The sequence below is a fragment of the Sprattus sprattus genome (assembly GCF_963457725.1).
Source record: "Sprattus sprattus genome assembly, chromosome: 2".
Lineage (NCBI taxonomy): Eukaryota > Metazoa > Chordata > Actinopteri > Clupeiformes > Clupeidae > Sprattus > Sprattus sprattus.
The window spans coordinates 68987379-68999128 of NC_137921.1; the positions used below are offsets into that span (position 1 = coordinate 68987379).

At 40.0% G+C, this 11750-nt stretch overlaps 3 protein-coding genes across 3 annotated transcripts; all 3 read left to right on the forward strand.

Moving 5' to 3' along the window:
- The first annotated feature begins 2565 nt into the window (after positions 1-2565).
- Positions 2566-3371, forward strand: LOC308360202 (C-C motif chemokine 4 homolog). Its single transcript, XM_080831993.1, has 3 exons — positions 2566-2681; positions 2892-3003; positions 3128-3371. The coding sequence occupies exons 1-3, from the start codon at positions 2612-2614 to the stop codon at positions 3243-3245; spliced, it is 300 nt and encodes a 99-aa protein (XP_080688119.1). The 5' UTR covers positions 2566-2611; the 3' UTR covers positions 3246-3371.
- Positions 3372-6912: 3541 nt separating this feature from the next.
- LOC308360008 (C-C motif chemokine 4 homolog) lies at positions 6913-7671 on the forward strand (the record flags this gene model as incomplete). The annotated part of the gene is made up of 3 exons (XM_080831738.1): positions 6913-6982; positions 7349-7460; positions 7554-7671. 3 exons carry the CDS (start codon positions 6913-6915, stop codon positions 7669-7671), a joined length of 300 nt encoding a protein of 99 aa, XP_080687864.1.
- Positions 7672-10387: 2716 nt separating this feature from the next.
- LOC308361178 (C-C motif chemokine 4 homolog) lies at positions 10388-11187 on the forward strand (the record flags this gene model as incomplete). Its single annotated transcript, XM_080833440.1, has 3 exons — positions 10388-10497; positions 10865-10976; positions 11100-11187. The coding sequence occupies exons 1-3, from the start codon at positions 10428-10430 to the stop codon at positions 11185-11187; spliced, it is 270 nt and encodes an 89-aa protein (XP_080689566.1). The 5' UTR covers positions 10388-10427.
- Positions 11188-11750: the final 563 nt, after the last annotated feature.

An 11750-nucleotide genomic window follows, 5' to 3' on the forward strand; every position in this document is an offset into this window, starting at 1 on the left:
TAACCGCGAGATATTTGCTGGCCACTTGATATTAATATTTGCTATGATTCCATGATTGTGCACATCTGTTTTAACTCATATCTCTCTTAAACCTCTTCTATACCATTACATGCTAAAGCTGGTTTTATGGTTGTATGGCTCTTCTTCTGTGTAAGGTTCTTTGGTGTTTTACATTATTATTTTGTCGTTGTAGACGGTTACTTTCCAGAAAAATGTTGTTTCCGTTACTACAACAAACCTATACCTGTGAACCGTGTTAGAGACATTGTGGCGACTTCCCCAGAGTGCGTCAACCCAGGTTATCTGTAAGTATATAACCATCTCTTCATCCGTCTGGCATCTGTATTTTAGCCCTTCTTTCCTTGTGTATTGATATGTATTTATGATTGTACAGTATGTATGTATATTTATATGTAATGTATTGATTTTATGTATTATACATTTTCCATGTGGGCCTTGAGCCTGTAATACATTTTATTATTATTATTATTATTATTATAACACCAATCATTGAGCTCTTTTGGGTTTCAAGTTTACTGTTAATGTTTGCCTGTTACAATGTTTCGTTCAAGGGTCAAAACAAAGAAACGTGGAGTATCCCTGTGTGTCCAACCAGGCAGGCCGGAGGTCGCCAAACTGTTAAGGAAATTCTACCTCGACTAAGCTTTCAGCTCTTGAAATAAAATCAGCTCAATCCATCAGCCTAACAAATAATGTTACCAAGCTTCCTCTGGGGATATACTCAAAGCATGTACTCTATGGCTTTTGACCAGGCATAAGTGGAATTATTTTTTGCCTTTTGTTCATTATTTTTTCTTTCTTTCTTTATACTATTGTAACATTTGCAAACACAAATGATTTCAATAAATACAAGATGACCAACACTGTCTCCTCACAACCTTTATTAACACACAAACTTGTTAGACAGGGTGTTTGCCTAACTTAATTTAGTTTGGTTCGTTCAGAGCAGTTATTTCAGCTTGTTGTTACCCCATTTTTGGGAAGCTTCCCCCATTTTCCGCCATTTAGCATGGGAATTTAACCCATGTCCTTGGCGAGCACCACTTAGATTCAACTAAGTAATAATTAACTGTTAACATAAATCTATTAAGTTATTGTTTGGTTTCTTGCTGTTTTTTTTTTTTTTTTTTTACATTTTGTGTAAGCTATTTCACAGTTAGGGTAAGTTGAAATATTGTGAAATGAAATGTGTAAAAAAGGTTAAGAAGGTTTTTGCTTTTATCTCTTCTATATTTGTGGTGCAATTAATTTCCAATGAGAAGCTAAATAGTTTGAACTTACAGTAATGCATTACAGCCTCAGAAACAGACTGAAATATTATGCCCTTAATGTCACTCATGACATACAAGCCTCACATTCTTCTGGAATAGAGACTTGTGGTGTAGGGAGGTGTAGAGAGAGGGAGGAAGAGGTGTAGGGAGAGGAGGAGGTGGTGTAGAGAGAGGGAGGAGGAGGTGTAGAGAGAGGGAGGAAGAGGTGTAGGGAGAGGAGGAGGTGTTGTAGAGAGAGGGAGGAGGAGGTGAAGGGAGAGGAGGAGGAGGTGGTGTAGGGAGAGGGAGGAGGAGGTGTAGAGAGAGGGAGGAAGAGGTGAAGGGAGAGGAGGAGGAGGTGGTGTAGGGAGAGGGATCAGAAGGAGGTGTAGAATAAGAGAGGAGGAGGAGGTGGTTTAGGGAGAGGCACATTAAGTAAAGACTTTTGCAGACAAAAGTCACTCAACGCTCAAAACTAATATTATAAACTGGAAGTATGTACTAATACAAACTACCAATTTCATCATACCACACTCTCAATTATTTGTGAGTGTTCGTAGAAAAATAACCCTGGAAGGTGGTTTCTATGAAAGACATATGTAGGTCACCTAACCACTTCCTGGAGAGCTTTAAAGATGAGTTTACACTTACATAAAAAAAAACACAAATGGTATGTATGCTCTATACTATACAACATATACAGTATATAAACATAACATTTTTGTAGCACTATTTGATAATAACCAAAGAGTTAAATTGAAATCCCAATGCAGTCTTCATTTGGTACTTTATCTGATAACAGCCATCTGTGGGTTAGATATGACCTGATCTGTCTCAGTGTGTCAGATACTATCTGGATTCACAAGCTGTGCTGTGTCATTATAAGTGGTCTGATATGGGCATTCTCAGTCACTTCGGACTAAACATGATACATTATTGCATGACAAGCAAGTTAAAGTGCAAGGCTGTGGCAGAAGATGAATTTCGAGCACAGTAGTCTTCCTGTGAAGCACCGTAGGTGGGGTTGGGGTAGAAACAGGAAGCTTGGTCACAAACACACACACACACACACACAGATACACCATTTCGCCCCCTAAGCACCCCTCCCCCCTTCCTCCGCACCCCAACCCACCACAAACCCCTCCTCCTCCACATATTGGTGTCGCATCTTCTTTGATGGACAGGAAAATGCAGTCTTTGCAAAGTGGAAAGTGGGCTGTCCTAAGCAGTAGCCTCCTATGATCAGATATAATCTGACAGCAAAGGCCACCAAAGTCAGACAGCCTCGGACGAGCTTCTGGACACCTGCTCTGCACCTGAAGATATCTGAAGACTTGAAGATGAAGCTCTGCTGTGTTGTGGCTGTTGCTGTCCTTGTTGTGGCACTCTGCTCCCAGGCACAGAGCCAGAGTAAGTTTGACAGATTGAGTTATTTTTCGTCAGTTGTTCATTATTGTTTCAAAATGTTTAAGCTATGAAAAAAGCATTTACATATTTTTTTTTTTTTTACAGTTTTAAATAGTAAGATGTGTTACTGTGCACACCCTGTGCTTTTGAAGGCATGTACTGTATATACATTTAGTTTGCTAATTTTTCCGACAATCTCAAACTCTATTTTAGGCATTGGGGGACCAGATGAATGCTGTTTTAAATTTTACCTGAAGCCGATCCCTGCGAAACAAGTGAAATCCTATAAAACCACCAACCCAAACTGCCCTACAAAGGGGGTGATGTGAGTTTTCTTCATCTCCATAACAGCATTTCCCATTTAAGTTTCCTTTAAAATGTTGTAGAATTTTGTTAAAACCTATTTTGCCCTCACACTCCTCTTGACGTTGATTTTTTTTTTTTTAAAGCTTCATCACTGTGAGGGACAAAAAGTTGTGTGCCAACCCAGAGGGCAAGCAGGTCCAGGACATCATGGAGAAACTGGACCAGCTGTGGGATCCGGAACCCACCACCAGTTCTCGTTAACAAGCGAGGTCCACCAGCACAAGCTCAGAAGAGTTACAATGGAAGTAACTTTCTGTTATTCCGTAGCTTTTGCACAGAAATATTCTGTAATTTCTCCATTAAATTTCCCACAGCGCAGTCCTTCAAGATAACACCTGCAGACAAATAAGCTTGGATAAACCTAAGAATTCCTCATCTGTTTCTTGAACAGATGTTAATAAAGCTATTTTGCTAAGTTTCTTTGTTTCAGCACTTATTTCCTTTTTTTCAGTCTTTCATTTTTCATCTAGCAATGCACACTTAGATGTCAAAGGTGATATTGCACATACTTTAGTTGTAAGGGCACTGAAAGGAACCAGATATAAGTTCCTGAAAATAGTGGAATAAAGTTGGAGTACACGCCATCAATACCAGAAAGCATTTGTTAAGAAATACTAAAGGTCCAGCGCAACTTGAAAATTGACCAGACATCATTTTGTGCTTTTTGTTTTTCTGTACAATACACAGTTTAACAATTACCACAGTGTGCACTGCTTTCATATTAGTTACATATCTAACATATAGGTATCAAACACATAGACATAGACTATGTCATGTATTTTCCCATTACACGTTCCAGTCACCTCTTTGTCTGTACTGGCAAAGTCATTAGGTGTCTCTTCTGCCGAGCTGCATTTCCTGTTAGAGGAGTATTTTGCTGCTCACTCGTCTGTTTCTGTGGTATGTGGTTACTTAAGCAATATAGCACGAGTGGGAGTGGGGTAGGTAAGGGGTAATTCCACGGGTGGTATTCGGCCGTAGCCACCGAGGCCGAAGGCCGGGTGGCGTAGGTAACAACACCCGTGGGATTATCCCTTACCTACCCCACTCCCACGAGTGCTATATTGCTTTTATAAAACAATTCTACCGTCAACAAATTAACATTTCAACACAAAGTTATTGATTAAAAATGGTTTATTTCGCAATTGTTTCTCCGCAACAAAAAATAGTTCCATTGTCAACGTCTTGGTTTGGAATTTTAAGAACTTTGAATTAACGGTTATCATCAACGAGCGATCCACATCCATGATTTATTATTAGCTGTGAAAAGTCCCAAACTGTTGGTATGTTGACGGATAATCCAACTCATGGAACGTCTCTCGTCCAATCACAAACAGCTAAATTACACGATAGAACCCAATTGTTTTATAAAATGAGTTATTCAGTGTGAAGATAGTGTAGTTATCTGACAGTCATGCATATTCTCCGCTTTTTATTAACTCACAGGCACACACAATCAAACACTAATACAGAAAGGCAACTGGAGTGGGCTTGTATATATATATATATATATATTTATGTAGTTAGTTAATTTCTACAAACATATTTTATCATATAAACATGTACAGTTATTCATAGTGAGAGTGAAACTAGCTTTTTCTGGTTTTATTTTATGTTTTAATAAATATTCATATTTTGATTACCGTTAATGACTTAACATGATAGATTATTATCTGACAAGCAAGTTAAAACTCAAGGATGAGACAGAAGATTAATTTCGAGCCCAGTAGTGCTCCTGCAAGGCATCAAAGGAAGGTGGGGTCGGGGTAGAAAAAGAAAGCTGAATCACAAACACAAACACACACACCATTTCGCCCCCTGAGCATCTCACTCTCTCCTCCACGCACCAACCCACCACAAACCCCTCCTCCACACTTTGGTGACACGTCATCTTTGATTGACAAGAAAACGCAGTTTTTCACAGTGGAAAGTGGGCTGTCCTAAGCAGTAGCCTCCTTGTCATGAGAGGTCTGGACTCAGATTGGTGGATCAGGTAAAGCAGTTCATATTAAGATAAGATAAAATACACTTTTATTAATCCCGTTAGGGAAATTCAGGTGTCAAAGCAGCAAGATTATGAAGTGAATGAAAGGGACAACAGAAATGGGAATCAAACATACACATAAAACATTAATAAATTAAAAACAGTCCAGCTTCCTCCACATTTTCTCCACCCAAACCGCCTCCAGACCATCCAGTTAGGGGGCTCCTCCTCCCACTCCGCTGGTAGTCCACCACGAGCTTAATTAATTCAGCCTGGGAACACTAACAGGGCGTACAACAGACAGGGAAAAAAACAACTCAGAAGTAGGCTGGACTAACTTAGGCAACTAGATAAGACAGAACTAAACAAGAGAGAAACACACTATGGAACACAAAAACAAGAAACTACAACTAACAAAGAGCTAAATATAACTCAGGATTGTAATCAAAATAACGTGAAACTAAGAAGGCAAGAGTAAAATCGAAACCAAGATTCGCAGTGTCTTACACCGGAACAAACAGTGGGTGACGAACAAATCTAAGATCCCCTGCGTCTGACGCTGGGGAACACAAACAGGGCAAACAGGGAGTAACTAGTAAACTATCAGGGGACTCTAAACAAATACAGAGACTATACCTAGGGACACTTCTAAGCAAACAGATTCCAACTCTGGCTATAAGTGTAAGGGCGGGGAACTAAAGTACACGGCACTCAGCCAGACAAGAAGGTCATGAAAGACCTTGGGTCGTGAGCAAGGACTCTGGGTAAGGCAGGTGTAGGATACAGGAGGCAAGGAACTCTGGAATATGTAGGCGTAGAAACAAGGAGGCACGGAGCTTGCTGACGTGGAGGGCAGCCGACCAGGAACTCGTAGAGGCTGATAAACAGGAGGCCGCATCTCAGGTGCAATGAGGGGATATTCAGAGCTGGCCGTCTCAGGCATAAACTTTGTAGGTGTAGCGACGAGACTAAACACTGGAGTGAGGAGTGTGTGTGTGTGTGTGTGTGTGTGTGTGTGTGTGTGTGTTTAGTGATTTCGGGATGGGAATAAGGTGCAGCTGGGAGTGCAAATGTGACTGAAAGATGAAATGACGGGCAGCTGGGATAGTGAGAGGGACGGCTGGCTCGACACGACACGATCGTATTGGAATGCGTTGATCCATCAAGGTTGACGGATCCCTATTTACTTTGAATGGGGTGACATCATCCGTTGCCAAACTGAATTATGGCTCAGTTGGGTTCAGTTGCGTTGCTTGTGACGAGAGTTGAACATTTTTCAACTTTTCGTGAGGCAACGCAAGGGCCAGCCAATCAAATCTCCTTTCACGAAAATATGACTGCCCATGCTCATGTCTCAAGACGCGAAGCTCAAAAAACATGGCTGTAGATGGTCGTATTTGTACCTAAAAGTTGTTTCTTTGACTTTTCTTTGCTAAGATTTTTTAAAAGTTACCAAGAAATTGAGACTGGACAATGTAAAAATCCCGTTATTGTAACTGAAAAAAACGCTGAGGGGATTTGGAGGGGTCTGAGCCACCTATCTAATGTTAGCATGCTACTACCCACAAGGTAAGCAGCTTGCTAGAGGTGTGATTGGTTTGTTGACACGTCAATCTCACTCTAACGTCTCCGTTATCAACACAACACCATGCTCCAGACTCCTCCTCCGTCATCTGTTGGACCAACGCATTGCAACGCAATCGTTTGAGCCAGCCATGAGAGTGAGAGTGTGATGAAGGGGGCGTGGCCGGAGCGGATGTCAGCTCAGACGTGACACTCCTATAGTCAGATATAATCTGACAGCAAAGGCAACTGGAAGTCAGTCAGCCTCGGACGAGCTTCTGGACACCTGCACTGCACCTGAAGATAACTGAAGACTTGAAGATGAAGCTCTGCTGTGTTGTGGCTGTTGCTGTCCTTGTTGTGGCACTCTGCTCCCAAGCACAGAGCCAGAGTAAGTTTGTCAGATTGCGTTATTTTTCCTCAGTTGTTCAGCATTTCAAAATGTTTTGGCTATGGAAAAAGAATTTAAAATAGTGATTTAAATGTTAAGGTGACCCTTGACAAACTACGTCTACATCAAAATATCTCATATATTTTTGAATTATGGAAATGTGGTGGTGTGGTTCATGATATCTGAAAGCAGAAGTTAAATAATTAAAATTGCAACAAGTAGTAGACCGACCTTTGCTAAGTGAGTGTGTGTGTGTGTGTGTGTGTGTGTGTGTTACTGTTCTACACCCTTGTTGTGCTTTTGAAGGCATTTACTGTATATACAATTGGTTTACTAACTTTCTAACAAACTCAAATTCTATTTTAGGCTTCAGGGGACCGGATGCATGCTGTTTTAAATATCACTCAAGGCCGATCCGCGTGAGACAAGTTACATCCTATAAAATCACTCACCCCAACTGCCCTAAAAAGGGGGTGATGTGAGTTTTCTTCATCTCGCTATTAGCATTTCCCACTTAAGTTATTTTTAAAATTGTGTTAATTTGTGTTCAAATGTTTTTTTCTTTTTAAAGCTTCATCACTATGAGGGACAAAAAGGTGTGTGCCAACCCAGAGGGCAAGCAGGTCCAGTACATTATGGAGAAACTGGACAAGCTGTGGGATCCTGAACCCACCACCAGTTCTCGTTAACACGTAACCACAAGCAAAGTGAACCAGCACAAGCTCGAAAAAGCTCTTTTGCATAGAAATATGCTGTATTTCTCCATTGAATTTCCCTCAGCGCAGTCCTTCAAGATATCATCTGCAGGCAAATAAGCTTGAATAAACCTAAGTATTCCCCATCTGTACATGAATCTGAACAGATGTTAATAAAGCTATTTTGCTAAGTATCTTTGTTCCAGCACTGATTTCCTTTTTTTCAGTCTTTCATTTTTCATCTAGCAATGCACACTTAGATGTCAAAGGTGATATTGCATATACTTTAGTTGTAAGGGCACTGAAAGGAACCAGATATTAGTTCCTGAAAATAGTGGAATAAAGTTGGAGTACACACCATCAATACCAGAAAGCAGTTGTTAAGAAATACTAAAGGTCCAGCGCAACTTGAAAATTGACCAGACATAATTTTTTGCTTAAATTTTTTTTGTACAATACACAGTTTAACAATATCCACAGTGTGCACTGCTTTCATATTAGTAACATATCTAACATATAGGTATCAAACACATAGATATAGACTATGTCATGTATTTTTCCATTACACGTTCCAGTCACCTCTTTGTCTGTACTGGCAAAGTCATTAGGTGTCACTTCTGGTTAGCTACATTTCCTGTTAGAAGAGTATTTTGCTGCTCACTCGTCTGTTTCTGTGGTTTGTGGTTACAAGTAGTTATTCAGTGTGAAGATAGTGTAGTTATCTGACAGTCATGCATATGTCCTTTCAAGTGTGCAATGTTTTACCAGTCTGTAGTAGCCAGTGTCCTCTTTTTTGGCGTGGTGTGTTGGGCGGGTAACATCAACACCAGGGAGGCAAACAAATTAAACAGACTTGTAAAGAAGGCTGGCTCTGTGGTGGGAGTTAAACTAGATTAACTGGAGGCAGTTGCGGAGGAGAGGACGAGGAGGAAATTCAACACTATCCTGAGGAACCCCTCCCATCCCCTCTATGACGAGCTACTGCAGATGGGGAGCACGTTCAGCCACAGACTGATCCCTCCTCGGCACACCATAAGGCGCCTTGGCCAGTCCTTCGTGCCAGTAGCCATTAGACTTCACAACCAACACAATCAATCAACCATAAGTTTTATATAATATTTAAATAATTTGTCTATAATTTGCTATTTTATCTATTTATTTCATTTCTTATTAAAATTTGTATTATTTTTTTTGATGATAATGTATAGATACTTGATTCCTATTCCCACTACCCTGCTGCTTTGGCAATTGAATTTCCCGCACGTGATTAATAAAAGTTTATCATATCCTATACTATATTCTTCGCTTTTTATTTACTCACAGGCGCACGCAATCAAACACTTAAAAGTCTGAATATATAAACAAAAGTCTGAATATATATACAAAAGTCTGAATGTATATACAAAAGTCTGAATATATGTAGAAAAGTCTGAATATACATGTATATACAAAACTCTGAATATATATACAAAACTCTGAATATATATACAAAAGTCTGAATACATATACAAAACAAAGTCTGAATATATATACAAAACGAAGTCTGAATATATATACAAAACGAAGTCTGAATATATATACAACAGTCTGAACTCTGAAGCGCTCAATCAGTTTTTGTCCGCCATATTGGATTGAGTGCTTTCATTAAATCAATGGTACCAAAATGTTTGTAATTACGTATTTTCTGCTTCATGAATTACTGTTTTTCTGTTATATTGTAAAATGTAGACATTGATTTCTCACTAGAAATGCAACAATAACACGTTTATTTTACACCGTTTGACTTCATGAAGGATATTTTTAGAGGCATGCTCCCCATTGAGTTTGACTGGAGTCTCGTCAAAATCGTCGTAATTCCTTGTTTTCTGCTTCATGAAATACTGTTTTTCTGTTATATGGCTAAAATTAAATATTTGATTTTTCGCAAAAAATGCAATAACACGTTCATTTTGCATCGTTTGACTTAACGAAGGAAATTTTTACTAGGCGAGCTCCCCATTGAGTTTGACTGGGTCTCGTCATACTCGCTTACTGTTGTGATTGTGGGCTGTGGGGATGGTGCAATGATTGATGGATGGGGTGACATCATCCGTTGCCGAACTGAATTATGGCTCAGTTGGGTTCAGTTGCGTTGCTTGTGACGAGAGTTGAACATTTTTCAACTATTCGTGAGGCAACGCAAGGGTCAGCCAATCAAATCTCCTTTCACGAAATTATGACTGCCCATGCTCATTTCTCAAGACGCGAAGCTCAAAAAACATGGCTGTAGATGGTCGTATTAAGTTGTTTCTTTGACTTTTCTTTGCTAAGATTTTTTAAAAGTTACCAAGACATTGAGACTGGACAATGTAAAAATCCCGTTATTGTAACTGAAAAAAACGCTGAGGGGATTTGGAGGGGTCTGAGCCACCTATCAAATGTTAGCATGCTACTACCCAAAAGGTAAGCAGCTTGCTAGAGGTGTGATTGGTTTGTTGACACGTCAATCTCACTCTAACGTCTCCGCTATCAACACAACACCATGCTCCAGACTCCTCCTCCTGTTGGACCAACGCATTGCAACGCAATCGTTTGAGCCAGCCAAGAGAGTGAGAGTGTGATGATGGGGGCATAGCCGGAGCGGATGTCAGCTCAGACGTGACACTCCTATAGTCAGATATAAACTGGCAGCAAAGGCAACTGGCATTCAGTCAGCCTGGGACGAGCGTCGGACACCTGCACTGCACCTGAAGATATCTGAAGACTTGAAGATGAAGCTCTGCTGTGTTGTGGCTGTTGCTGTCCTTGTTGTGGCACTCTGCTCCCAAGCACAGAGCCAGAGTAAGTTTGTCAGATTGAGTTATTTTTCGTCAGTTGTTCGGCATGGTTTCAAAATTATTTGGCTATGGAAAAAGCATTTCAAATAGTGATTTAAATGTTAAGGTGACCATTGACAAACTACGTCCACATCAAAATATCTCATTTGTTTTTGAATTATGGAAATGTGGTGGTGTGGTTCATGATTTCTGAAAGCAGAAGTTAAATAATTAAAATTGCAACAATTAGTAGAACGACCTTTGCTTAGTGAGTGTGTGTGTGTGTGCGTGTGTTTGTGTTACTGTTCTACACCCTTGTTGTGCTTTTGAAGGCATTTACTGTATGCACATTTGGTTTACTAACTTTCTAACAAACTCAAATTCTATTTTAGGCATCATGGGACCGGATGAATGCTGTTTTAAATATCACTCAAAGCCGATCCGCGTGAGACGAGTTAAATCCTATCATATCACTCACCCCAACTGCCCTAAAAAGGGGGTGATGTGAGTTTTCTTCATCTCGCTATTACCATTTCCCACTTAAGTTACCTTTAAAATTTTGTTAATTTGTGTTCAACTCTATTTTGCCCTCACACTCTTCTTGATGTTTCTTTTTTCTTTTTAAAGCTTCATCACTGTGTGGGACATAAAGGTGTGTGCCAACCCAGAGGACATGCAGGTCCAGGGAATTATGGATAACCTGGACGGTCTGTAGGATCCGGAACCGACCACCAGTTCTCGTTAACACGTGACCACAAGCAAAGTGTACCAGCACAAGCTCGAAAGTCTTCCAATGGAAGTAACGTTCTGTTATTCCATAGCTTTTGCACAGAAATATTCGGTAATTTCTCCAATGAATTTCCCTCAGCGCAGCCCCTTCAAGATAAGATCTGCAGACAAATAAGCTTAAGCTTGAAACTTAAGAATTCCTCATCTGTGTATTAATTTGAACAGATGCTAATAAAGCAATTTTCCTAGATATCTTTGTTTCAGCCCTTAATTCCTTTTGTTTCACTCTTTTATTTTTCATGTAGCGATTAACACTTAAGGGACAAAGGTGATGCAGCACATACTTAAGTTGTTAGGGCACTGACGTAATCCTGTGTCAAGATGTAAGTTCCTGAAAATAGAGGAATAAAGTTGGAGTACACATCAGCAGTAGCAGACAGCAGTTGTTAAGAAATCCTAAAGCTTCAGCGCAACTTGAATATTGACTAGGCGTTGTTTTTCTGTGCAAAAAAAACAGTTGAATAATTACCACAGTGTGCACTGCTGTCA

What these genes read in the sequence shown, in the direction of transcription:
- LOC308360202 (XM_080831993.1), top strand. Translation starts at nt 2,612, where the DNA reads ATGAAGCTCTGCTGTGTTGTGGCTGTTGCTGTCCTTGTTGTGGCACTC. An exon ending in CTCCCAGGCACAGAGCCAGA is followed by an intron (nt 2,682 to 2,891) that starts GTAAGTTTGACA and finishes ACTCTATTTTAG; the next exon opens with GCATTGGGGGACCAGATGAA. An exon ending in TGCCCTACAAAGGGGGTGAT is followed by an intron (nt 3,004 to 3,127) that starts GTGAGTTTTCTT and finishes TTTTTTTTAAAG; the next exon opens with CTTCATCACTGTGAGGGACA.